The sequence below is a fragment of the Mustela nivalis genome, assembly GCF_964662115.1.
Source record: "Mustela nivalis genome assembly, chromosome: 19".
NCBI classification, from domain to species: Eukaryota; Metazoa; Chordata; class Mammalia; order Carnivora; family Mustelidae; genus Mustela; species Mustela nivalis.
Genome location: NC_139038.1, coordinates 14,929,304 through 14,957,275, shown reverse-complemented (window position 1 = coordinate 14,957,275; position 27,972 = coordinate 14,929,304). Strand labels below are relative to the sequence as shown.

The 27,972-nt window shown below is 41.8% G+C and overlaps 1 protein-coding gene across 3 annotated transcripts in view; it reads left to right on the top strand.

Moving 5' to 3' along the window:
* LOC309854802 (S-adenosyl-L-methionine-dependent tRNA 4-demethylwyosine synthase TYW1-like) overlaps positions 1-27,972 on the top strand; it is a 204,168-nt gene that overhangs the window by 54,558 nt on the left and 121,638 nt on the right. For all 3 annotated transcript variants that reach the window (XM_082714315.1, XM_082714317.1, XM_082714316.1), the window contains one exon: positions 25,133-25,251. In XM_082714315.1, coding sequence (XP_082570441.1) covers positions 25,133-25,251 — 119 coding nt within the window. The remainder of the gene's footprint in view (positions 1-25,132; positions 25,252-27,972) is intronic.

Below are 27,972 nucleotides of genomic sequence, written 5' to 3'. Positions count from 1 at the left end.
GCTTCATTCGTTTGGCATAATTACTGGGTTCTTCCATGTTTTTGTGTGAATCGATATTTCATTTCTTCCTGGCTCTTTTCCGTTATATAGATAGGTCACTATTTATTCCTTCACTTGTCAACGGACATATGGACTGTTTCTAATTTTTTTGCTATTGTATTTGCTTCTATGAAGTCAGTGCTGTGAACCTCCTGTACAGTCTTTGGCATAACACTCATTTTTCTTGGGTGTACACCTTGACATGGAATTGCTTAAGCATATGTTGAGATTTAGTAAGTATTACAGATAGTTTTCCAAAGTAGTTGAACTCTCATTTCAGTTTTAACATTAGTTTTCAGTTGATTTGATTATATAATTGGAACACTTTTTCCCCCTCAACAAAAATCTTGGTTTTTGGTATGACATGATTTCTTACTGCTGTTAAAGCTACGGGTGTGGTTCTTAAAGCGTGATTTGCAGATCCTGTGGAGTCCCAGAGATCAAAACTGTTTTTATCATAATAACGCTGTGATGTTAACTTGTCTTTTTTGCCGTGTGGACATTTGAACTGATGGTACAAGAGCAGTGGTGGTTAAGAAAGTGGACTTCTCAGTGTGAACTAAGGCAGCAAACCAAACTGTACTGGTAGTCAAGGTACAGTCACTCTTTTAAAAAAAATTTTTGTCAATTATACTTAAGAATTACCTTGATAAAGTAGGAGAAATTAGAACGTTTTATTTAAGATCTCTACCTTTGAATACCCGTCTGTTTAGTGTTCTGTACGAAGAAGTGGGGAGATGCATAGAGCGCTTGGGTTGTGCGCCGGAGTTAAGTCGCTTTAGGAAAGCAGTGTTCCAGGTCGGCTGCGGGTTGCTGTGTCCACGGAATGCCATTTTAACATACAAAAACAACGAAGAATGGTTATTCAGGCTTAGGTATTTGGCCAATGGTTTTTGTTTTTGATTTTTTTAAATAATCAAAATGATCCTGATATTTCAAGGAAAGCCATTAAAAGTATTTATTGCCAGTAATAAATTTGAGCCTTAACATGAAAACTAGAATTTTAGAAAACTTGTATTAATGTCATAAGTTTGGCAGTTTCCCAGTACTTACAGGGTTTCATGAAGAGATCAATTCTGATATTAAAAAGTGTGATTTTTAAATACTACGTAATGAAATGTGCCAATATTTGGAAGATCTGCCTAACCTTGTGAACCTTTGTTTTCCAGTGCATGATGCTGTAAGAGCAAATTCAAAGTGCAAGATAGACCAATAGATTTTACTGTAACAAAGTATGAGAAGTTCATTAATATTTCCAGATTCCATAATGCAGTCCGTTTTTTAAATGAAACTTGTGGACTTGTGGTATAGTATCAAAGTAGAACCTTCACAATTTTCTGAAAAAGCTATTAAAGCACTCCTTTTTGTCCAGCTGAGTGTCTTTGTGGGGCTGGATTTTGTTCATATACTGTAGCCAGAACAATGTTATTATCTTAAATGAACTAATGTAAAGATAATTTAAACATTTCTTGGTTCTGATTTCTATCATGTTAAGATTGATTGATACAAACCACATATACGAGAGTTCTTTGGGATCCTCCATAATTTTGAGGAAGAGAAAAAGACTCGTAGTAGCTCCTTCTGTCAGTAGAGTTCATCTCATTAAGAACATACATTCCATTTGTTCTAAAGTTCTTTGCAATAAATTATATGTCTGTGTGACTATGGTAGTAATTCGATCTTTGTTAATATGTATCAATTAGATTTCAGTGTAAAATTTTTAAAAAACATTTTTTTTAGTAGATTAATAAGCTTTTATGTTTTCCAAGGTAAACTTTTTAGTATTATATAACAAACACATATACAGGGGTGCCTGGATGGCTTAGTTGGTTAAGCATCTGACTCTTGATTTTTTTTTTTTAAAGATTTTATTTATTTATTTGACAGAGATCACAAGCAGGCAGAGAGGCAGGCAGAGAGAGGGGGAAGCAGGCTCCCTGCTGGGCAGAGAGCCCGATGCGGGGCTCGATCCCAAGACCCTGAGACCATGACCTGAGCCGAAGGCAGAGGCTTAACCCACTGAGCCACCCAGGCGCCCCCAACTCTTGATTTGGGCTCAGGTCATGATCTCAGGGTCGTGGGATTGAGTCCTGTAGCAGCCTCAGTGCTCAGTAGGGAGTCTGCTTGAGATCACCTTTTCTCTAACTCCCGCTGCACTTCCCCTTGTGTGTGTGCACTCTCTGTCAAATAAATCTTACAAAAAAAAAAAAAAAAGATACACGATGAAATCAAATTCATTCAGTTTTCCTCTGGATCACTTAGCACAGAATATGGTAATCATATATTAAGTAAACATATATTAAATATCTAAAATCAGTATATTTGCCTGTCTACCCAGAGAGCTGCAGTAATCACCATATATTAAAAGGATTTTGTTATAATAAGCCAAAAATTGATCTAGAGCTATTAGCCGCTATATTGAGTGTGAAAGCTCTTTGAAAACTAATGAATTGTGATGTGAGGCATTTCTGCCTTCAGACTAGGCGTGAACGTAATTAGTATAAACGATATCGGAGTCTACGGACTGGGGAGCCTTCAACGAACCACGACTCAGTGGCCACACTTTCGTAGGCCTTTCTTACAGGGCTCTGGGGGCAGTTGTGTGACCTGCTTGGGCTGATGGCCCATTAGCCCATCTGGCTACTGGCCAGCAGAGCCCAGCGCCAGCAGAGGCTTGGTAAATGCGTGGACATCAAGGCATGTCCTTTTGGAAGGTTTCCTCTGAGCACCCAGCCGTCGTGCTGAGGGAAGCCCGTCTAGACCAGTGCAGTGAATGCGCAAGGCCTGTCCGCCAGCGTCGCATGTCAGACGTCTGCGTGAGGTCTTCCTGGGCGTGAGCCCCCGCTGAACCACGTCTCGCTGCGGCTGCGCCAGTGACTCCAGAACGCACCACAGGCGCTGGGAAGAGCCCCCAACTGACCCACGGAATTAACAGAGACAGTAAGAGATCGGTGTTGTGCTAAGCCACTGAATTGTGGACCAGCGTGTTAAGCAACAAGACGTACCTGAGACAGATGTACTGGCTACTTAGAAGGAAGTAGTCGTGGTTTGCTGCTGATCTGGTGGGTGTTAGATACCTTTGTGGCATCTGTCATCCCGCAGACAGGAGTTTAGATGGGGATGCTGAGAAAAGCACAGGAAATGTGATTGATTCTTTTTTCAGTTCCGTGTCAGGGAGCATTTCCTTGAAAGCTTAAGGGCCCGGCAAGCATTCTGTCAAGTGCTCTTTGGCTTTGCTGTTTTCGTTTTCTAAACCTCTGTCATCTGCGTGGGTCCTGGCTGAAAGAAAGGAAGCGTGACTTTGTAAGGGGACTGAGGGGGCAGGAGGGCGTGCCTTTTTGGTGGTCACTTTAACTGACAGTGTACTTTCCCGCCTCTACCACTGCAATCTGGAAAAGGTAGATGTATTTGTCCTAAGTGTATACGTAAATATATTGTATATGCCACATGTCCTGTATCATAGCACGTCCAGTTTTCATTGTGAATGTGGCTTTATTACTGTTAAAACAGTGGTGGTATAGAAAAATCACACGTCACGTGTCCCGGGAGTAGGAGGTGTGACGCTGCTGTACCGCGTTCGTCGCTCAGCAGACACGGTCTGTGCTGAGAGAGGTGCAGGCCAGGGGGATGTGAGAGAGGCCTGCTCTCGCCGATTCTGTTGTTCAGCCGGGCTAAAGGGTCTCCTGTCTCTAACTTCGTTTGTCTTCTCCGGTTTCCCACTACCCAGTCCCAAGTAGCACCAGTAAACCCAAGCCCAGATCAGTTGACTTGGTAATAGTCTTCATGTCCTTGCTGGGTTTTGGTGTCATTTTCTATCTGTCGTAGAGAGGAGAGTTCAGAACTCCAGCTCTAGTTGTGGACCCGCCTTTCTCATTTCAGTTCTATCCGTTCTGCTTCCCGTACGTTGCAGGTCTGATGTTCGGTGCGTGCACGTTTAGGATGGTTATGTCTTGGTGAATCTGCCCTTTTCGCATATGTGATGTCCCTCGTTTTCTTTAGTAAGGGCTCTTGTCTAGAAGTTCAGTTGTCAGGTGTTAGCTTAGCCGTGCCAGCTCTCTGCTTGCACACTGTCCTTTCCTCTTTCTGCTTTAATCTCCCTGAGTCTGGCTCAGAGCCGGTGAGCCGGCAATGAATTCTCTTAGTTTTTCTTTACCTGAGGGTGTCCTATTTTGCTTTCATTCTTTGTTTGCAAGCATATGGAATTGTGGATTGACGGCCTTTCTTTGAGCACTTCAGAGCTACTGCTCCATTGTCTTCTGGTTTCATGGTTTCCGATGAAAAATCCCCAGTAATTCACATGATTGTTCCCTGCCGGGAGTTCTGCGAACACAGTAAGTTGTGGGGGAGGGAGTGTCTGTGCGTCTTACTGAAACGCTGAGCCACAAGTCAGTGGTGAAAAAGCACATTCTCAGCCTCGAGAATAGTGTGAGGCAGGATGCACGGTGATGAGTTATGCAGATGGCCATTCCGAAAGCTGTCACATTCTGGTGAAAAAAGATAATCAGTGCTTAAACTTGTGATCTTATACTTAGTGAAAAGGTTCACAGGCGTTGTGGACGATGCTTTTCATATTTATTATTCAAATCATTTGTTTTTAACAAAACTACTTTTTAATAACACCTTTGTAAAAAAGGTGTTTTTTGTAAAAGGTGTCTTTGTAAAAAAAAAATAAGAAGAATATAGAAATAAAATAAAACTTATATTCCACCTTAGAAATCTTTTTTTTTTTTAAGATATTATTTATTTATTTGTCAGAAAGAGAGAGAGAAAGCACACAAGCAGGCAGAGAGGCAGGCAGAGGCGGAGAGAGGCAGGCTCCCTGCTGAGCAAGGAGTCTGATGTGGGACTCGATCCCAGGGCCCTGGGATCATGACCTGAACCGAAGGCAGCAGCTTAACCCACTGAGCCACCCAGGCGCCCCTCCACCTTAGAAATCTTAAAGTGTATATTCTTTCGGCCTTTTCTACTGTTCACCCTTATGTATATTTTTACATCTTTGAAATCATATTATATATGAAGTTTTGTATCAATTTTTCTCACTGAGCATTGTGACAAGCTTTTTCCTGTTGAAGTCTTTTCTAAGCATAGAGACTACATTAATTATAAATGAAAGTGCCATAATTTAATTTGCCATTTATCTGATGACGATGTGGGTTTTTCCCCCACTAATATAATGAATTATGTGAAGAATGTGTTTTTGTATGAAGCTTTGTTAGCATTTACATTATTTCCTTAGAGCCCTAGAAATGACATTACCAACTGAAAAGGTTTACTATCTTTTCTTGTAATTTCCTATGAACTGTTTGGAAAACTATTAATGAAGTCTGGGTCTGTCATTATTGGGAATATTCTTCCTAGTCTGTTCTTTGCTCCTTCAGTTGTTATTGTTGTTGATGTGCTTTTTTTTATTTTAGAGAAAGGGTCTTTTGTTTTTTTTTAAAGATTATTTATTTATTTATTTGAGAGAAAGAGAGACAGAGTGAGAGAGTATTAGAAGGGAGGTCAGAGGGAGAAGCAGTCTCCCTATGGAGCTGGAAGCCTGATGTGGGACTCGATCCCAGGACCCTGGGATCATGACCTGAGCTGAAGGCAGTCACTTAACCAACTGAGCCACCCAGGTGCCCTGTTGATGTGCTTTAATTTTACATTTTTATTTATTTTTATCTATTTAATGTTGCCTTTGTGTTTTCTTCTCTCTCTCTTTTTTTTTTTTTTTTTGTAGGAGAAAAATAAGATCTAAATTTTATTTTACTTTAAAAAAAATTAACATTAATGCATTATTTGTTTCAGGGATACAGGTCTGTGATTTGTCAGTCTCACCCAATTCACAGCACTCACCATAGCACATGCCCTCCCCAGTGTCCATCCCCCGCCGCTGCATCCCTCCTACCCCCTCCCCTCCAGCAACCCTTAGTTTATTTCCTGAGATTAAGAGTCTCTTACTTGTCTCCCTCTCTGGTTTCATCTTGTTTCATTTTTCCCTCCCTTCCCCTATGATCCTCTGTCTTGTTTCTCAAATTCCTTGTATCAGTAAGATCATATGATAATTGTCTTTCTCTGATTGACTTATTTCATTTAGCATAATAGCCTCTAGTTCCATCCATGTCATTGTAAATGGCAAGATTTTGTGGTTTTTTTGATGGCTGCATAGTATTCCATTGTAGGTATATACCACATGATCTTTTTCCTTCATCTGTTGATGGACATCTAAGTTCATTCCATAGTTTGGCTATTGTGGATGTTGCTGATATAAATATTCCAGCACATGTGCCCCTTCGGATCACTACATTTGTATCTTTAGGGTAAATACCCAGTAGTGCTATTGCTGGGTCATAGGGTAGCTCTATTTTCCAACTTTTTGAGGAACCTCCATGCTGTTTTCCAAAGTGGTTGCACCAGCTTGCATCCCCACCAAAAGCGTAGGACGGTTTCCTTTCTCTGCATCTCCTTCAACATTTGTCATTTCCTGACTGGTTAATTTTAGCCATTCTGACTGGTGTGAGGTGGGATCTCATTGTGGTTTTGATTTGTATTTCCCTGATGCTGAGTGACGTGGAGCACTTTTTCATGTGTCTGTTGGCCATTTGGATGTCTTCTTTGCAGAAATGTCTGTTCATGTGTTCTGCCCATTTCATGGTTGGATTATTTGTTCTTTGGGAGTTGAGTTTGATAAATTCTTTACAGATTTTGGATACTAGCCCTTTATCTGATCTGTCATTTGCAAATATCTTCTCCTATTCTGTCAGTCCTCTTTTGCTTTGTTAACTGTTTCCTTTGAAGTCCCGGTAGTTCACGTTTCCTCTTGCTCCTCTTGCCTTTGAAGTTGTTTCTAGGAAGAAGTTGTTGCGACTGAGGTTAAGGAGGTCGCTGCCTGTGTTCTTCTCAAGGTTTTTGATGGATTCCTGTCTCAAATTGAGGTCTTTCATCCATTTTGAGTCTATTTTAGTGTGTGGTGTAAGGAAATGGTGCATTTTTATTCTTCTGCATGTGGCTGTCCAATTTTCCCAACACCGTTTGTTGAAGAGACTCTTTTTTCCATTGGATGTTCATTCTGACTTTGTCGAAGATTAGTTGACCATAGAGTTGAGGGTCCATTTCTGGGCTCTTTATTCTGTTCCATTAATTTATGTGTCTTTTGTTGTGCCTGTACTGTATTTTCTTGATGATTACAGATTTGTAATAGAGCTTGAAGTCTGGAATTGTAATGCTGCCAACTTTGCTTTTTTTTTTTCAACCTTCCTCCGGCTATTCAGGTCTTTTCTGGTTCCATATAAATTTTAGGATTTTTTGTTCCATTTCATTGAAAAAAGTTGATGGCATTTTGATAGGGATTGCGTTAAATGTGTAGATTGCTCTAGGTAGTATAGACATTTTCACAGTATTTGTTCTTCCAATCCATGAGCATGGAAGGGTTTTCCATTTCTTTTTGTCTTCTTCAATTTCTTTCATGAGTATTCTGTAGTTTTCTGAGTACGGATTCTTTGCATCTTTAGTTATATTTATTTCTAGGTATCTTATGGTTTTTGGTGTAATTGTAAATGGGATTGACTCCTTAATTTCTTATTCTTTTGTCTTATTCTTGGTGTATAGAAATGCAACTGATTTCTGTGCATTGATTTTGTATCCTGACACTTCACTGAATTCCTGTATGAGTTCTAGCAATTTTGGAGTGGAGTCTTTTTGGGTTTTTCACATTAAGTATCGTATCATCTGCAGAGAGTGAGAGTTTGACTTCTCATTTGCCGATTCAGATGCCTTTTCTTTCTTTTTGTTGTCTGATTGCTGAGGCTAGGACTTCTAGTACTATGTTGAATAGCAGTGGTGATAGTGGACAGCCCTGCCATGTTCCTGATCTTAGGGGGAAAGCTCTCAGTTTTTCCCTATTGAGAATGATATTTGCTGTGGACTTTTCATAGATGGCTTTGATGATATTGAGGTATGTGCCCTCTATCCCTATACTGTGGGGAGTTTTGATCAACAAAGGATGCTGTACTTTGTCAAATGCTTTTTCAGTATCTATTGAGAGTATCATATGGTTCTTGTTCTTTCTTTTATTAATGTATTGTATCACACTGATTGATTTGCAGATGTTGAACCAACCTTGCAGCCCAGGAATAAATCCCACTTGGTTGTGGTGAATAATCCTTTTAACATACTGTTGGATCCTATTTGCTAATATTTTGGTGAGAATTTTTGCATCTGTGTTCATCAAGGATATTGGTCTGTAATTCTCTTTTTTGATAGGGTCTTTGTTTGGTTTTGGGATCAAGGTGATGCTGGCCTCATACAATGAGTTTGGAAGTTTTCCTTCCATTTCTATTTTTTTGAACAGTTTCAGTAGAATAGGTGTTAAATTCTTCTTTAAATGTTTGGTATTCCCTTGGGGGGCCATCTGGCCCTGAGCTCTTGTTTGTTTGGAAATTTTTGATGACTCCTTCAATCTCCTTACTGGTTATAGGTCTGTTTAGGTGTTCTATTTCTTTCTGGTTCAGTTTTGGTTGTTTATACATCTTTAGAAATGCATCCATTTCTTTTGTCTAATTTGCTGGTATATAGTTGGTTAGAATATATTCTTACAATTTTATTTCCTTGGTGTTGGTTGTGATCTCTCCTCTTTCCTTCATGATTTTATTAATTTGGGTCCTTTTCATTTTGGTAAGTCTGACCAGGGGTTTATCATCTTATTAATTGAGCCAGCTCCTAGTTTCGTTGATCTGTTCCTCTGCTCTTTTGGTTTCTATTTCTTTGATTTTTGCTCTGATCTTTATTATTTCTCTTCTGCTTGGTTGAGGCTTTTTAAAATTTTTTTAACTGTTCTTTCTCTAGCTCCTTTAGGTGTAGGGTTAGGTTGTATATTTGAGAACTTTCTTGTTTCGTGCGGCGAAAGGCTTGTATTGCTATATACTTTCCTCTCAAGACCACCTTTGCTGCATCCCAAAGATTTTGAACAGTTGTTTTCATTTTCATAAATTTTTTTTTAAGATTTTTATTTATTTATTTATTTATTTATTTGACACAGAGAGAGATCACAAGTAGATGGAGAGAGAGGCAGGCGGAGAGAGAGAGAGAGAGAGAGAGGGAAGCAGGCTCCTTGCTGAGCAGAGAGCCCGATGCGGGACTCGATCCCAGGACCCTGAGATCATGACCTGAGCGGAAGGCAGTGGCTTAACCCACTGAGCCACCCAGGCGCCCTGTTTCCGTAAACTTAAAAAATTCTTTAATTTCCTGGTTGACCCATTCATTCTTTAGTAGGATGCTCTTTAGCCTCCATGTATTTGAGTTCTTTCAATTTTCCTCTTTTGGTTGAGTTCTAGTTTCAAAGCATTGTGGTCTGAAAATATGTAGGGAATGATCCCAATCTTTTGGTGTTGGTTGAGACCTGATTTGTGACCCATGATGTCATCTGTTCTGGAGAATGCTTATGTGCACTAGAGAAGAATGTGTATTGTGTTGCTTTGGGATGGAATGTTCTGAATATATCTGTGATGTCCATCTGGTCCAGTGTGCTATTTAAAGCCTTTATTTCTTTGTTAATCTTTTGCTTAGATGATCTGTCAATTTCAGTGAAGGAGGGTGTTAAAGTCCCTACTATTATTGTATTATTCTCAATGTGTTTCTTTGGTTTTGTTATTAATTATTATATGTTATAAATTGTTATTAATTGGTTTATATAATTGGCTGCTCCCATGTTAGGGACATAGATATTTAAAATTGTTAGATCTTTTTGTTGGGCAGACCCTTTAAGTATGATACAGTATCCTCTTCATCTCTTATCATAGTCTTTGGTTTAAAATGTAATTTGTCTGATACAAGGATTGCCACCCCAGCTTTCTTTTGATGTCCACGAGCTTGGTAAATTATTTTCCACCCCTTCACTTTAAATCTGGAGGTGTCTTTGGGTCCAAAATGAGTCTCTTGCAGACAGCATATCAGTGAGACTTGTTGTTGTTTTTAAATCTATTCTGATACTTTGTGTCTTTTGATTGGGGGCATTTAGCCCATTTACATTCAGGGTAACTATTGAAAGGTAAGAATTTAGTACCATGGTATTGTCTGTATGGTGACTGTTACTGTATATTGTCTCTGTTCCTTTCGGTCTGTTACTTTTAGGCTCTCTCTTTGCTTAAAGGACACCTTTCAATATTTCCTGTAGGGCTGCTTTTGCGTTTGCAAATTCTTTTAGTTTTTGTTTGTCTTGGAAATGATTTATCTCTTCTTCTATTTTAATTGATAGCCTAGCTGGATGTAGTATTCTTGGCTTTATATTTTTCTCATTTAGTGTTCTGAATATATGATGTCAGTTCTTTCTGGCCTGCTGGGTCTCTGTGGATAGGTTTACTGGCAATCTAATATTTCTGCCATTGTAGATTACAGACCTGTTGCCCCCAGCTGCTTTCAGGATTTTCTCTTTGTCTCTGAACCTGTAAGTTATACTATTAGATGATGGGAGTATGGACCTATTTTTATTGATTTTGAGGGGGGTTTTCTGTGCCTCCTGGATTTTGATGAATGTTTCCTTCTCCAAATTAGGGAAATTCTCTGCTGTAATTTGGTCCAATATACATTCTTCCCCCCTCTCATTCTTCTTCTGGGATCCCACTTATTTTAATATTGTCTCATCTTATGGTATCACTTATCTCTTGAATTCTCTCTTCGTGATCCAGTAGTTGTTTTATCTCGCTTTTTCTCAGCTTCTTTATTCTCATTTGTTCTTCTATGTCACTAATTCTCTCTTCTGCCTCATTTATCCTAGCAGTAAGAGCCTCCATTTTTTATTGCACCTCATTAAGAGCTTTGTGTATTTCAACTTGGTTAGATTTTAGTTCTTTTAGTTCTGCAGAAAGGGATTCTCTATTACCTTCTATGCTTTCTTCAAGTCCAGCTAGTATCTTTATAACTGTCATTCCGAACTCTAGTTGTGGTATCTTACTAAAGTCCGTATTGATTATTTTCCCTAGCAGTCGATACTGACTCTTGTTCCTTTTTTTTAGGTGGTTACTCCCACTTTGTCATTTTATCCAGAGAAGAATAGGTCAATGAGAGAACAAAATGCTAAAAGGGTAACAATGACCCTAGAATAAACAGATCAGAAGAGACCAGAAACCTGGGGTTGGGGGGAGAAAGGAAAAAGAAATATGGTCCAGCTGGTGAAGAGAACAGAGCCACACACTTGATTTTGGGTACATTTTGGTCTGTTAGCAGAAACTGCCTCTCAGAGTTTTAAAGAAAGGAAAACACACATATATACACAAAAATAAAGGTAAATACGATGGAGGGTGGAGTATGACTGCAAAGATGAAAATTTAAAAAGATTTTAAGGAAGGAATTGATAAGTTTGTTGAAAAAAGAAAGAAAAAAGTTAAAAAAAATGGAGAGAATGTGATCAGGCAGGAGGCTAGAATAAAGCTATACATTAGATTTAGTGTATATTTTGGTCTTTTAGAAGAAATTGTGTCCCAAAATTTTAAAGAATGAAAAACGTGTGTGTGTGTGTGTGTGGGTGTGTGTGTGTATAATAAGGTTAAGTACAATGAAGGGATAGAATATGATTGTAAAAATGAAAATTAAGGAATATTTTTAAAAAGGTATTGATAAAGGTGCCTGGGTGGTGGCTCAGTCGGTTAAGGGACTGCCTTTGGCTCAGGTCATGATCGTGGAGTTCCAGAATCAAGTCCCACGTCAGGCTCCCAGCTCCACGGGGAGTCTGCTTCTCCCTCTGACCGTCTCCTCTTTCCTGCTCTCTCTCAGTCTCTCTCTCACTAATGGAGAAATAAAAAGAAAAAAAAGGTATTGATAAGATGGTTAAAATAGGAAAGGGGAACAATTTTAAAAAATAGGAAAAGAAAAAGAAAATTAAGAAAATTTAACTTTGAATCCTGGGGGAAAAAAGTCATGAATTCTCTGTGCTGTATTCTCCCAGCACTGGAGTTTTGCAGTTCTCATTGATTGGTAAACTTGGTCTTGGCCGGATGTTTTTGCTGATCTTCTCCGGGAGGGACTGGGATAGCACTGCCCTAGCCAGGGGCCGGGCTAAGTCATCTGCTTGGGTTTGCCCTTGGTAGCTTTTGTTCCCTGAATGCTTTCTCTACAACTTTGGAGGAGGAGAATGGAGATACAGCCTCCCAATCTCCAGCTCCGGAGGAGCTGAGAACTCTGGGTCCTCCTCCTCGGTGCCTCCTCAGAGAAAAGCAGTCAATCCCCCATCTCCCTGATCTCTGGCTGCACTCTGAGCTCACCCGGACTGTAACTGAGCATTTCTGTCTTTGGTGCACGGCCCTGTTTGGAGTCTCCAAACCCAGCAGATTGCTGCAGCGTGCCCCTGTGCCACTCTTGCTGGTGGAGGAAAGGGCGGCCTCCCTGGATCTGCCATTGGCAGGGTCCCTGCTCAAAGAGCAGCGGCCCGACTGTACAGGGAATCATGGTTTATGGCAACCCCTACCTGAGAGCCCCTCCTGGGTTCCGTCTCTGCAGCTGTTTCCCCGCTCTGATACTTGGGAGCTCCGCCGCACTCAGACACCTGGTCATTCTGTGACCCCCAGGGTCCTGAGACCACACTTGTGCCAGCGAGGATTCCACACCCTGCTTAACCACAGGAGTGATGTCCCTCAGCCGAACTTCTACAAGTTCTGATTTTGTGCTCTGCTGCTCTACCGTGTGCTGGGGGCCGGCTGACAAAGGCCCCCCCCCCCCCCAGGGTCTGTCTTCTCAGATCCCGCCTCGGGTTCACTTCACGTGTCCTACCTTCTAGAAAGTGGTTCCTTTTCTATGCATAGAATTGCTGCTGTTCTTCTGTTCCATCTTCTGTTCAGGTCGTAGGTGTTCAGAATGGTTTGAGAAGTGTCTAGCTGAACTCCTGGGACCAGACGAAATTTAGGTCTCCTCCTCCTCCTCCTCCGCGGTCTTCCTCCTCCCTCTTCTTCTTTTAACTTCTGGGATTCTTTCTCACCCAGAGATTTAGAAAATAATCACTTCTTTATGCTACTTTTTTTTTTTTTTAAGATTTTATTTATTTATTTGACAGACAGAGATCCCAAGTAGGCAGAGAAGCAGGCAGAGAGAGAGGAGGAAGCAGGCTCCCTGCTGAGCAGAGAGCCCGATGTGGGACTCGATCCCAGGACCCTGGGATCATGACCCGAGCTGAAGGCAGAGGCTTTAACCCACTGAGCCACCCAGGCGCCCCTCTTTATGCTACTTTTTAAAGCTAATTTTTAAAATTCTGTTAAGCAAAGTTTGCCATCCTCATCATGTTAAAGCAAACAGTTCAGTCATATTAAATACTTTTTCCCAATGCAGCTGTCACTACCATCCATTCCCATAACTCTTGATCATGCAAAACTGAAACTTTGTACCTTTTAAACAGTAACTCCCCACTCTTCCCTCCCTACAGCTCCTAGTAACTCCCTAAATTATACTTTCTGTCTCTATGATTTCAGCTTCTCTGAGTATCTCTTATAAGTGAAATCATAGAATGCGGATCTTTTAGTGACCGGCTTATTTCGCTTAGCATAATGCCCTCAAGGTTCATCATGTCGCATGTGTCAGAATTTCCTTTTTAAGGCTCAATAATATTCCACTGTACATATATACCACATTTTTCTTTAGCCGTTTATTTGTTTTGTTTTGTTTTAGAGGTTTTATTTATTTATATGTCAGAGAGAGAATGCCGGTAAGACTTGGGAACACAAGCAGGGTGAGTGGGAAAGGGAGAAGCAGGCTGCCGGCAAAGCAGGGAGCCCGATGCGGGACTGGATCTCAGGACCCTGGGGTCATGACCTGAGCCGAAGGCACACACTTAACAACTGAGCCACCCAGGTGCCGCTATCCATTTACCTGCTGACCAACACTTGGGTTCCTTCCACGTTTTAGCTGTTGTGGACAATGCTGCTATGAAGGTAGGTGCGCAGATAGCCCTTTGAGAGCCTGTTTTCCATTCTTTTGGGTACAGACCCCAAAGTGGAATTTCTGGGTTTATGGTAATTCTTTAGTTTTAATTTTTTGAGGAACGGCCATATCATTTTAAACTGGAGCTGTACCATGTTTCGTTCCCACCAACAGTACACAGGGTTCCAGTTTTGCCGTGTCCTCACCAACACCTGTTTTGTTTTTGTTCTTTGAGAGGAGCCCTCCCAATGGGTGTGTCTCACTGTGGTTCTGGTTTGCATTTCACCGCCTGTTAGTGTTGTCAGGCATCTTTTCATTGCTTATTGGACATCTGTATACTTTCTTTGGAGAAACGTCTATTCAGGTCCTTTGACCATTTTTGAGTGGTATTAGTTCTTCTTTAAATATTTGCTAGAATTCACCCAGTAAAGGAATCAGATACGAGGCTTTTCTGTCATTGCTGGGAGATTGGTGTTTACTGATCCAGTCTCCTTGCTGGTGATAGGTCTATTCAGGCTTTCTGTTTCTTGTGACTTCCTGGTAGATTTTGTGTCCATTTCAACTAGTGTCTCCAGTTTCTCAGGTGCATTGGTTCATAGTTCTCAGATCTGTTTTATTTTTGTAAAATCGGTGGTAATGTCTTCACTCCATTTCTGATTTTAGTAATTTGAGTCTTCTTTCTTTTTTTAGTTCTATCTAGCTAATGGTTTGTTGATATTTGATGATCTTTTTGAAGAACCAACTTTTTGTTTCATTTTTCTCTCGTTTTTCTATTGTCGGTTTTATTGATCTTTATTGATCTTCATTATTTCATTTCCCTCTGCTAGCTTTGGATTTGTTCATTCTTTTTCTAATTGCTTAAGTTGTAGAGTTACCTTGTTTATTTGAATTCTCTTTCTTTCTTTGTAATATAAGCATTTGTAGCTATAAATTTCCTCCTCAGCACTGCTAAGTTTTGTTTTTTTGTGTGTGTGTTTTTTCATTTTCATTAATCTCTGAGTATTTTCTAACTTCTCTTGTGATTTCTTCTTTGATGCATTGATTGTTTAAAAGTGTGTGGTTTAATTTCCACAATTTCGTGAACTTCCCAATTTTCTTTATATACTGATTTCTAACTTCCTCCCATTGTGGTCAGAGAAGATACTTTGTATGATCTCTGTCTCTTAAAATCCATTCAACTTAATTTTGGGGCTAATTTGCAGTCTATCCTAGAAATGTCCTGTGTGCATTTGAGAAGATTGTATCTGCTGTTACTGTTGGCTGGAGTGTTCTACATGTGTGTCTTAGATCTAGTTGGTCTGCTGCGTGAAGTCCTGTTTCCTTCCTTGTCTTCTCTCTCGTGGTTCTTTTCATTGTGAGTGGTGGGGTATTCAAGTCTCCAACTGTATTATGGAGCTATTTCTCCCCTCCTTTTTGCTTTATATATTTTGAAGATAGGTCATTTGGTGTGTAAATGTGTATAATTATTATATATTCTTGCTATTTTGAACCTTTTATTAATATATAATGTCTTTTGTCCCTTGTAATCTCTTTTGATTTTATTTGTCTTTTGCCCCTTGTAACCAAAATCTATTTTGTCTGCTAATAGTATAGCCATTCCTGCTCTCCTGTGATTACTGTTTGCATGGAATATCTTTCTGACCTTTATCTTTCAACCTAGCTATGTCTTTGGAGGTAAGGTGAGTCTCTTGTAGACAACATAGAGTTGGATCATGTCTTTTTATCCATTCTGCCAAGGTCTCTCTTTTGATTAAAGAGTTTAATCCATTTCCATTTAAAGTAATTACTAGTAAGGAGGGGCTTACTTCTGTCATTATACTTTTCCCCTCTATCCCCCTATTGCTTTCTTGTCCCTCATTCCCTACATTTTTGTCTTTTTTAGTTGATTTTCGTAGTGAAATGTATAAATTCCTTCTTAGTTTCCTTTTGTGTATATTGTATAGCTACTTTTCTTGTGGTTACCATGGGGATTACATTTAACATTGATGTAACATTTTATTTTAAAGATGCCACAGCTTAATTTCAGTAACATGCAAAAATTCCACCTTTACAGCTCGGTCCCCACGACTTTCAGTTAATTGATGGCACAGAACTACATCTTCATACCTTGTGAGCAGAAAAACATAAACTAGTAATTCCTTTAATGCAGCTATCTCCTAAATTATGTAGGGAACAAGATTTGGAATTACAAACCAAAGTTGCAAAATACTAGTTTTATACTAATAATTTTTTTTCTTTAAATGTATTAGTCTCTTAAATCATGTAGAAAACGAGTTACAAACTATTGACACAGTAACAGTAGTTTTCATAATTGTCCCCATATTTACCTTTTTTTTTTTTTAGATTTTATTTATTTATTTGACAGACAGAGATCACAAGTAGGCAGAGAGGCAGGCAGAGAGAGAGAGGAGGAAGCAGCCTCCCTGCCGAGCAGAGAACCCGATGCAGGACTCGATCCCAGGACCCCGAGATCATGGCCTGAGCCGAAGGCAGCGGCTTACCCCACTGAGCCACCCAGGCGCCCCAACCAATATTTACCTTTATTGGGATCTTCTCCGTACGGCCTGGAGGTACTGCGTGGTCCCCTTTCACTTCCCTGCAGGAGGCCTCGAGCGTCTCTTTTGGAGCAGGCCTGGTGGCCACGAGCCGCTTCAGGTTGTGTTTGTCTGGGGATGTCTTGATTTCTCCCTCCGTTCCAAAGGGTGGTTTTGCGGAATTCTTGGTTGACGGTTTTTTTCTTTTCACACTTTGAATATCTTGGCCCACTGACTTCGGATCTCCGAAGTTTCAGACGAGCGATCTGCCCATAATTTTATGAATGACCCCTTGTACGTGATGATTCACTTTTCTCTGGTCACTTTCCAGGTTTATTCTTTGTCTTTTGAAAGCTTGAGTGTGATGTGTCTTGGTGTGGGCCTCTTTGAGCTCATCTTATTGGAGCTTGTTGAGCTCGTTGGGTGTTTCCATTCACGTCTGTCATCAAATTTGGGGATTTTCCATGTATCGTTTCTTTATATATTCTCTCTGCCCCTTCTTTTGGGACATGGACAATGCACATGTTGTTCCACTTGACGTGTCCCACAGGTCCTTTAATCTCTCTCTTTGCTTTTCTTCATTTTTCTTTCTTTTTTTTTGCTCCTCAGCCTTGGTAAGTTCTACCATTTTATCTTCAGGTTCTCTGATTCTTTGGCCATTCAGATCTGCCCTTGAATCCCTCTAGTGAATTTTTCATTTCCATTATCAAACTTTTCAGCTCCAGAATTTCTTTTTGGTTTCTCTCTAGGCTTCTTAGCTCTTTATTACTATTTCCATATTGTTCACACATTGTTTTGTTTTCACTTCTTCCCTTAGTTCTTTGAGAAACTTTAGGACCATGTTTTTAAGGCCTGTCTAATATATCTGCCGTAAAGTATTTTTCAGGAATAGGTTCTGTTGAATTATTTTTTTCCTCTCCAATGGGACATACTTTCCTATGTCTTTGTATGCCCTTGGGCATTTGAATCTAATCATGTGGTAACTCTGGAAATCAGATTCTCCCTTCCACAGGGTTTGCTGTTTTTTATTATTGTTTTTGTTTTATTGAGTTTCGTTGACTCTCTGTAAGGATCCGGCTGAGGTGTAAACTTAATGTCTTACATCTTTTTCTGAGCCTTTCCCTGGGCATGCAGAGTAACTTTCTGTTTCTCCCTGAATGTTCCACTGAATGTGAATATTCTAGTCTTTAATGTCTGGTTCCATGAAAGGTGACAGTGTAAAGTGGAGGGGGATAGGAATAGGTGGAGACCCTCTCAGTCTCCTGGAAGTCACTTCAGCTAGCGGGGTAAGGCCTTCAAAAATCTGGATGGGGAGCAGTGCGGCAACACTGGCTCTGTGCCCTTTCATACCTCTGTGATCAGAAGCTACAGTTAGCAGTCACAGCACAGGTGCCCAGTATTTTGCAGGACAGTGTCCTTTTTGCCTACCCTAGCTGCCGCAAACGGTGTGCAAGCTGCCTCCGGAACACGCGCATAGCTGTCTGCCACATGGCTGGGGGTGGGGAGCTCCTGCTGTGCTAAGAGCTGAAATGAACTGTCCAAGCCTTTTCCTGGAAGTTGCAACCCTTCAACCGACTTGAGTTTCCGAGCAGTTGCCTTAGACAGATTCTGCCAGTGCAGTGGTCCAGGCGGGGCGACGGAGACCTGGTGGGTCCTCCTCCTCCAGCTTCCCTGACTTCACCTCCTGTATGTACTCTTTAAGGGTTAATCAGTTGGAATTTATTTTGCTCTAGAGTAGGAAAGAAATACCTGAGTTAGGGGTCAGTAGACTTTTTCTTAAAGGGCCAGATAGTGACTTTTAACTTCTGTGGGTCGCACGATCTGTGCCGTAGCTCCTCCGCTCTGCCATAGCAGAAAAGCAGCCGTGGGCAGTAAAATGGGGGGGGGGGTGCAGAATTCCGGCAGTCTTGTATTTGCAGAAGCTGGCAGCAGACTGGTTTTGTCCCCTCGCTGGCGCTCATTGACCTCTGCGTTGCATTCTCCATCCTCTGTCAAAAATTTTTTTTTTTTTAGAAAAGTGGCATTAGGAGACTTTTTTTTTTTTTAAAGATTTTATTTATTTATTTGAGAGAGAGAGACAGTGAGAGAGAGCATGAACGAGGAGAAGGTCAGAGGGAGAAGCAGACTCCCCATGGAGCTGGGAGCCCGATGCGGGACTCGATCCCGGGACTCCAGGATCATGACCTGAGCCGAAGGCAGTCGTCCAACCAACTGAGCCACCCAGGCGTCCCTGTCAAAAATTTGATTCTGAAATTTTACCCACTTGTGTATAGCTGGTTAGCTGGCCACAGGGTCATGGATGCTGGCAGAAGGCACGGGAAGTTTATGATAATAACAGCTGTAGCTGGAATGTCATTATTTACTCTGGTTCCGGAGTCCCTGGTGCCCCTGGGGCAGCTCTGGAAGGGCCAGTAACATCTCTGTATGTGCTATAGGAGAGGAACCCCAAGTTTAGGGAAAATGAAGCTCTTAGAGTTGACAGTCATCCTGCCTGACCTTTGTCCTAGAGGGACATCTCCGTATTATACTGGACAATAAACACAATATCATTGGCTCCAGAGAGAGACACTGTATCTTCTAAGGCCATTTACTGTACAAACCTTTTTGAGAAGATAGTATAGAATAAAGGCAGGCAGTGCTGCTTGCATGAATTCAGAGAGAGACCCCTGGAGTTCTGTCTCCCAACACCCCATCTCCATTCCTCCCCCTGCACCCCTGTCCCCAAATTGATGTGCCTAAAGCCTGCCTGGTGATGGTGTCTTGCTTCATTCACTGTGGCTCTGCTGGGCTGCAGCTGTATTTCTTGGGCTCTCATTTGCCCTGAGGCCAGGAATTAATGGCTTCATAACTCTGAGGCTGTCTGTAATTTCTGCCCCTAGATTTATAACATAGATTGAATTCTAAGCGTGTGTCACCCTCAGGCCTTCCCTTTTCCAGCCTCGTTGTTTACTGATTTTCAGATGGGAGAGAACTTCCTTTCGGAATGTGTTATCGGAGGATTAGTGGTCTGGACACGGGGCATAAACCCCTTTCTCCCTCTTCCTTCCTGCTCTGCGTAACTCTGAACCGGGGAAAACACAAGAGGCACCAGATGAGAACTTTGAAATATGGTAAGAGGACGGCTACCTGGTTTGGGACTTCAGGAGCGGAAGAACGATAGGGCAGCAGGGTGTTCTACGTCTGTCTGTCTGTCTGTCTGAAGAGGAAGGCTGAGACCCCACGTTTCCTAATCCTTAATTTAGCAACAGAAAACCACCTAAGGAGGCTCATTAATGGATTGGAGACGACAGAGGATAGAATCGGGGGTTTTACCACGTCAGTAGTATGATCTCTAAACAGCATAGCTCGATAGAATTTACCTGATCTGAACGACAGAGCAAACCACAAACAGGACAAAACTAAAGAAATCCACATCATAATACCTTAGAACGAATGATCTGAAAAGTAAAAAAGAAACGATCTTGAAAGAGGTTAGAGAAAAATGATGTATTAGTATTTATTTGACATCGGATTTCTCATCTGAAGTCGAGGAGGCCAGAGGGAAGTGGTACACATTTTTCAGTTGTTGAAAGAAAATACGTGATGAGCATTAATTCTGTATCTGGCAAAACTGTCCTTCCAGAATGAAGATTAAATAAAGACATCCATGATTGAGAACAAAGAATTTGTTGTTTGCTAATCTGCCCTTAAAAACTGGCTAAAGGAAGTTCTTCTGATGAAATGATACAGATTATTGGAGCACAAAGGAAGTCAGGAAGAATGATGGAAAGATCAGAAATATGGGTATGTGCAGGAGATGATCGTTTTCCTCACGATTTTTAGAAATCATATTTGATGATTGAAACAAAATTAAAATACTCAGGGCAATGATATTTCATTTAAAAGAGGAAAAGTTAAAGGGAGTGGAAGTGATATTTGCACACTTCACATGAGGTATAAAATGTTAGTAGCAGCCGACTCTGAGAGTTGTGTATATATGTAAGTGTACACACGCACACACACACACATATATATGCAGTATATACAGAAGTCCTGTATATATGCAAGACTCAGAATAACTACTACAAAAACTATACAAAGAGCTGCCAACAACTCTGACAGAAGTTTACAAAGGGACACACTAAAAGAAAAAAAAAACCCGCAAGATAAATTCAGATGAGGTACTGAAAGTGTTTGCGTAACCTGCAGGAAATCAAGAAAAGAGTAATGGGTATGAGAACAAAAAGGAAACAAGCAGGAAACAAATAACAAAATACCAGACCCGAGGACTAATAAATTAGTGATTGCTTCAAATGCAAATATTCTGAAGATTTTATTTATTTATTTGAGAGAGAGAGCGCACAAACAGGGGGAGTAGCAGTTCGAGATGGAGAAGCAGGCTCCCCGCTGAGCAGGGAGCCCACTCGGGCTCGATCCCAGGAGCCTGCAATCATGACCTGAGCCGAAGGCAGACACTTAACCTACTAAGCCACCCAGGCGCCTCTCAAATGTAAATATTCTAAATATATGAACTGGCAGGGGCGCCTGGGTGGCTCAGTGGGTTGAGCGGCTGCCTTCGGCTCAGGTCATGACCCCGGAGTCCCAGGATCGAGTCCCGCATCGGGCTCCCAGCTCCTTGGGGAGTGGGTTTCTCCCTGTGACCTTCTCTCTCATGCTCTCTCTCACTCATTCTCTCTCAAATAAATAAATAAATAAAATCTTTAAAAATAAGTAAATATATGAACTGGCAGATAACTGGCAGAGTGGGTAAGAAACATAGGACCCCAGAATACATGGACAAGAAACTCACTTCAAACCCAGTGACGCGGGTAGGTTGAGTAAAATGATAGAAGGATTCATAGCGTGCCGCCAGTGACCCAGAGAGCAGGGCTGCCTCTATCGAGTCAGATTAAGCAGACCACAGAGCCAGGAAACATACTGGAGACGGAGAACGACGTTTCATAATAATAAAAGGATAATCCACACTAAAGGAGGTTACATCAGACACTGGAGGCTTAGAACTGATGTAGTTGAATGGAAGAACCTTAAAAAAATAAAAATTCACAGTTACAGCTGGGGACCTCTTTTTAAAGAGCACACACGTGAGCGGCGGGAGGGGCAGAGGGACAGAAGAGGACCTCAAGGGACCTCCCTGCTGAGTGCAGAGCCTGACGACCCCGAGATCATGACCTGAGCTTGATCCAAGAGTCAGATTCTTACTGGCTGAGCCACCCAGGTGCCCCTTAGTTGGGGACCTTGAAACCCCTTTCAGCATCTGCTGGAACTACTTCACTGAAAATCACAAGGATATAGAAAATCTCAGCAACACTAGTAACTAATAGGATCTGGTTGACAGATGAAGAGCATCTTACCCAGCAACAGCAGAATATACACGTTTTCAAGTGCCTGTGGAACACCGGCCAAGACAGACCGTGTCCTCGGCCAAAGAACAAATCTCAGTGGATTTACAAGAATTGACATCATTAGATTGTTCTCCGACCATAATGGAATCAAGCTAGAAATGAATAATAGAAACAAAAAGAAAATCTCTTTGGAAATTAAACAGTGCATCTCTGAAAGCCCTGGGCCACAGAAGAACTTGCAAAGGAAATGGAAAAATACATACAAGCAAATGACAGTACAGAAAAACCGGATGTGGGGGGTGAGTCCGGCAGGGGTCCCCAGGGAGGTTTACCGCAGCAAGCGCTTACGCCGGAAACACGGAAAGAGAACAAAGCAGAAATGGATGAGAATCTGAATGCGTGTACATGTGAATGGGAATCTAAATGTAAATCTCCGTAGGTGTTGATAGGTTAGAAGACAGTACGGGAAACGGTCACTTTCCCCCAGACTGATCTCTACGTGCCATGCAGTGCCCACCAGAATCCCGGTGAGGGTTCTGTAGAAATAGACAGACTTGCTCTCAAATTTGCGGGGAGTGGTCCTGGCCCTAAAATAGCTTTAGCAGTGTCGGGGAAGAGAAATAAAGTGGGAGGAATCATACACCTTGATGTTAAAGCTTACTGTGATGCCTGCTCAGCCGGAGCCTGCTTCTCCCTCTCCCTCTGCTCCTCCCCCTGCTTGTGCCTCCCTCCCTCTCTCTCTGTGTCAAATAAATAAAAATAAAATCTCTGAAAAGATACACTTCACCTCTTACATGAAAATTAACTGAAAATGGATCATGAACTAAACTAAAGCTATAAAAACTTATAGAAAAAATAGGTATTTTATTTTTAAAAGATTTTATTTATTCATTTGACAGACAGAGATCAGGAGCAGGCAGAGAGGCAGGCAGAGAGAGAGGAGGAAGCAGGCTCCCTGCTGAGCAGAGAACCCGTTGATCCCAGGACCCTGAGATCATGACCTGAGTCGAAGGCAGACGTTTAACCCACTGAGCCACCCAGGCGCCCGAGAAAACAGATTTAGAAAGAGCAGCGTGTCGTCCTTCTTCTCATATGCCTCTGACCCTTTATCCTCATAGCCCTCCGGTATTCAGTGTGCACAGCACCCCTCTGGGACGTTCTCTCTGCTCCTGCACAGCCAGCTGGCTCGGCGTCCATCTCACGGGCTCCAGTGACACCATGATGGACACTTGGCTTTTCTCTGCTCGTCCAGCATCTGGGCCTTTTCGTGTTTGGGGAATTCTGTGACATTAGCTTTGTTGAGCGCAAGGACCCACTGCCTGCTTCAGAAGCCGAGGACGAGACACACTGTTGCCTGGTGTCTCGGGCTGGCAGTGGGTGTAACAGGATCATTTAGGGTGGTGCTTGCCTTTGCCTGAGACTTGGAGTGTGAGGTGAGTGAGGAGGAGGACCTGGGACAGGGACACCTCATGCTTGGGCTCATGGCAGCAGCCTCTGCTTTTCAGGGCGGTGCCGTGACGTGTCCCGAGAGTGATGGCGTCTGAGGGATGGAGGCCTGGTCCTGCCAGCCGGCCTTATTCCTGCCTTTCTAAAGATTCCGTGAGCCGTGGGGTCCATTTTAAATCCCTTTTCTTTGCAGCCACAGTCCGTTTCTGTTGCTTGCAGGAGACTCTTGATTGATTCAAATACCCTATTGTCATAGCAGTACCCATTTTGCCTCTTTTTTTTTTTTAAAGATTTTATTTATTTATTTGACAGACAGAGATCACAAGTAGGCAGAGAGGCAGGCAGAGAGAGGAGGAAGCAGGCTCCCTGCTGAGCAGAGAGCCCGATGTGGGGCTCGATCCCAGGACCCTGAGATCATGACCTGAGCTGAAGGCAGAGGCTTTAACCCGCTGAGCGACCCAGGCGCCCCCCATTTTGCCTCTTTACTTGACATTTCCTCGTACTGGATCGTGGCTGGGGGCTCGGTCTTACTCATTTTTGTACATTCAGCACCCGTCCTTGGGGTTCATCACCTTCTCAGTAAATACTGGAATCTTCGGGTCTTCAACTTCGTTTCTCCTTCAGTGCTGGTTTCCCTCTGACTTTGGCATTTGGAAGACTTTTATTTTTAGTTTCCGGTGCTGTTTGCAGGATTTGCATGTTTTGTTTGCCTTTTGGATATTTTATTGGGAAGTTGAAAGAGAATTTGTAGTTACCTTGAACGGTATTTTTTCTTACTTTTCTTTATGCAAGTACCAAGTGAGATGGACAAGGGAACCTTTTTGATCAGGGCAAAAAATAAGACTTTGTGATCGACCAACATAGTAATCAAGCTGGTAGATTTTTTGGTAATTTTCTTTCATTGTGGATAGCATTATAATGTTAGCACACTGATATATACATATACCACACATGCGCGCACACACAGGCACACACACACACACGCACACACACACATACACACGCACACACACACGCACGCACACACACAGGCTCCTCGCATCTCGTTTGTTCCTGTTGATAATTCAGTCATGCCTCAGTCGCAGCTGACCTGAGTCAGCATCACATACCTCCTTAGCACCCTGCCTCTTTCCTCCGCTAATGGGACACAAGTCACCATAACCTTATTTGCATAGCTTCCCCCCCAGATTTCGCTCTTATGAAATTCAGCCTGTCTTGCAGAATTTCTAGATGGAGCTTTCTGATGAGACCTCAGAAAGCTTGGTAATATCTTGTGATTCTAACCCTAAGTTGACCCGCACTATTTCCTCAACTTTTCATTCTTACTACACTCACCGTGGTTTTACGACTCATGTATTAAATAGTGTCCTTTTTGGGAAAAATATGTCTTTCACGTTCATGCTGCTGGTCCCCTTAACGGTCTCAGTATGTTCAAGTTCTGCCCTTCAGTTGACACAGACTGTACTTCAGGGTGCATGCCCTCGCCCACCTCCCTTACTCGAAGCAGAGACACCCTTTCGCGTGCATGCTGTGGCCGTCTTCTTGGAGCCTGTCATACCTACCCCTTGGTTTTCTGTATTATTGGACTAACATTATCTGAGGCAGTTGAATGGATTTGAAAGTGCAGGCATCAGTGGCCTTCTCTGTAGATCTTTCAGAGTTAATGAATCATAGTTGATTTCACTGGGTTTTAGAAAACTTAAAGGACCATCAAAACCCAAAGCATCATCAAAACACTGGAATGTTAATTTTCTGCGTCATGCCGATACCAGTAGGGGTATTTATGGTTATGAAAGGCACATTTTTTTCTTAAATATGATGTACTTGGTGTTCTGTTTCCTTGCCTTGAGGATTTTATCCAGATTATCATTTGTTTTTTCACTTCCGCAGTCGATGCTCCGAGGGAGAGGAGGTTGCTATAAACATACGTTCTACGGCATCGAGAGCCACCGTTGCATGGAAACTACCCCAAGCTTGGCCTGTGCAAATAAATGTGTCTTCTGTTGGCGGTAAGTGAAAATGAATGGCTGTGGTGACCAAATATGTGACCTTCTGTAATAATCCATTTCTGTTCAGCATGGCATGCAAATTTACCTGAAGCTCTGCTGTTTCTATAATTAACCCCCGTCTTCATTCCTAATACAGTCATGCATTTGGTTGTTTTTCCTTGATTAGTTTTTATCAGGGGTTTGCCGATTTTTTGTCTTTCATGAATCCTCTGCATTATCTTTGTTTTCTTGTTCAGTAATCTACTATTTTTTTTGCCCCCTCTTCTTTTTATAGCTTAGATTGTTAACTTAGTAATATTAGTCTTCTATAAGTCTGTAATCAAAAATTTTCATCTAAGTACTTCTTCAGCTACACTCCCTAGATTTTGATTAGTTAATTATTTTTAAAATTTTTTAAAATTTGAATATAGTTGATATACATGATAGTTTCAGATGTGCAGCATAGTGATTCAACAAGTTTACGCCCTACGCTGCGCTCCCCGTGACGGCAGCTCCCATCTGTTACCGTACAACACTGTGACATTACCCTGGGCGGTATGCCCTGTTCTCTACCTTTTCTTCTTCTTCTTTTTTTTTAAAATATTTTAAAAAGATTTTTATTTACTTATTGGACAGACAGAGATCACAAGTAGGCAGAGGAGATAGGCAGAGAGAGAGAGGAGGAAGCGGGCTCCCCGCTGAGCAGAGAACCCGATGCGGGGCTCGATCCCAGGACCCTGAGATCATGACCTGAGCGGAAGGCAGAGGCTTTACCCCACTGAGCCACCCAGGCGCCCCTCTACCTTTTATTCCTATGATGCATTTATTCAGTAACTGGAAGCCGGTATCTCTCTCCACCCCTCACGCATTTTGCCATCTCCCATCCCCGTCCCCTTCTGGTAACCATCATTTCTCTGTTTTTATAGCTCTGATTCTCTTTGTTTCTTTGTGTATTCATTTGTTTTTAGATTACAAATATAAGTGGAATCATATGGTACATTTGTCTGTGTCTGTCTGCCTTATTTCATGTAGCGTAATACCCTCTAGGTCCAACCAAATAGTCACACACGGTAGTGACTCATTCTTTTTGTGTCTGAGTAATAGTGCATTGCACACACGTACCACATCTTCTTTATCTGTTCATCTATTAGGGGACACTTGGGCTGCTTCCATATCACGGTTACTATAAATGATGCTGTAGTAAACAGCGGTACATACATCTTTTTGTGTAAATAAATGCCCAGGAATGGAATTACGGGATCATATGGTTATTCTGTTTATAATTTTTCAGGTAACCTCCATACTGTTTTCCACTGTGACTGTACCAACTTATATTCCCATCAGCTGTGCACAAGGGGTTCTTTTTCTCCATACCCTTGCCAACACTTGTTATTTCTTGTCTTTTTTGTTCTATTCTGACAGGTGTTCGGTGATAGCTCATGTGGTTTTGATGCGCATTTCCTTCATGACTGGTGACGCTGAGCGTCTTTTCCTGTGTCTGTTGGCCATCTGGATGGCCTCTTCTGAAAAGTATCTCTTTAGGTTCTTTGCCCATTTTAAATCAGATTATTAGCTTCCTGGTGTTGAGTTGTATGAATTCTTTATATATTTTGGGTATTAGCCCCTTATCAGACACACCAGTCTCTTTAGTATTTTCTCCCAGTCCTTTGTCAGTTCCTTTTTAATTTCCTCTTTAGCTCTTTGCCTCATTCTCTGCCTGATTCTCTCTGATTTCGTCCTTGGCTTTCTTTTACTGCTCTGCATTATAGTGGTAGGAGAAGTGAACCGTCTCTATGTATTCATTAAATACCTGTAGATTGACAGCTTTATATTCTTGTTTTTTGTTTTGTTTTGTTTTTTTAAGAGAGAGAACTTGCAAGCTGGGTGCAGGGTCGGCCGGGCCGGGGGAGGAGAGACGGGGAGAGACAGGACGCGCGAGAACCTTCGAGACAGGCTCCGCCGGAGCTGCCTGCAGGGCTCTGTCTCACAGCCCTGGGATCTTGAGCCAAAATCAAGACTTGGACGCTGAACCGACTGAGCCACTTTTGTATTCTTTGTCTCTGACCCTGGTCTCCTTTCCGAGTTTTCATGCTCTGTTTGCAGTTGCCTGTTGGATATTTTCTTCCCGCTGATCCCCAGGTCCTTCCACAGTGGGGTTCATTGTGCCGTCTGTGAACCTCCTCCTCTGGTTTTGTTAAGGCACCATTAGCTGTCCAGTGGCTTAGGCTGAAAAGCTCTACTTTCTCTAACTCACTGTATCCACTTGTATGCCGAATTCTGTTTTACATTTATTTATTTATTTTCTTTCTTTCTTTCTTTCTTTCTTTCTTTCTTTCTTTCTTTCTTTCTTCCTTCCTTCCTTCCTTCCTTCCTTCCTTCCTTCCTTTCTTTCTTTCTTTAAAGATTTTATTTATTTATTTGACAGGCAGAAATCACAACTAGGCAGAGAGGCAGGCAGAGAGAGAGAGGAGGAAGCAGGTTCCCCGCTGAGCAGGAAGCCTGATGCAGGGCTCGATCCCAGGACCCTGGATTATGACCTTAGCCAAAGGCAGAGGCTCAACCCACTGAGCCACCCAGGCACCCTTGTTTTACATTCTTAATATTTCACCCTTTAGCAAACAAAATGATTTAATACCTGCCAGTCTATGCCATTTCTTCATTTATCGTATTGGTACAAGAGCTATAATTCTTTTTTTAATTTATTGTATTGGTACAAGAGCTGTAATTCTTTTTTTAAAAATG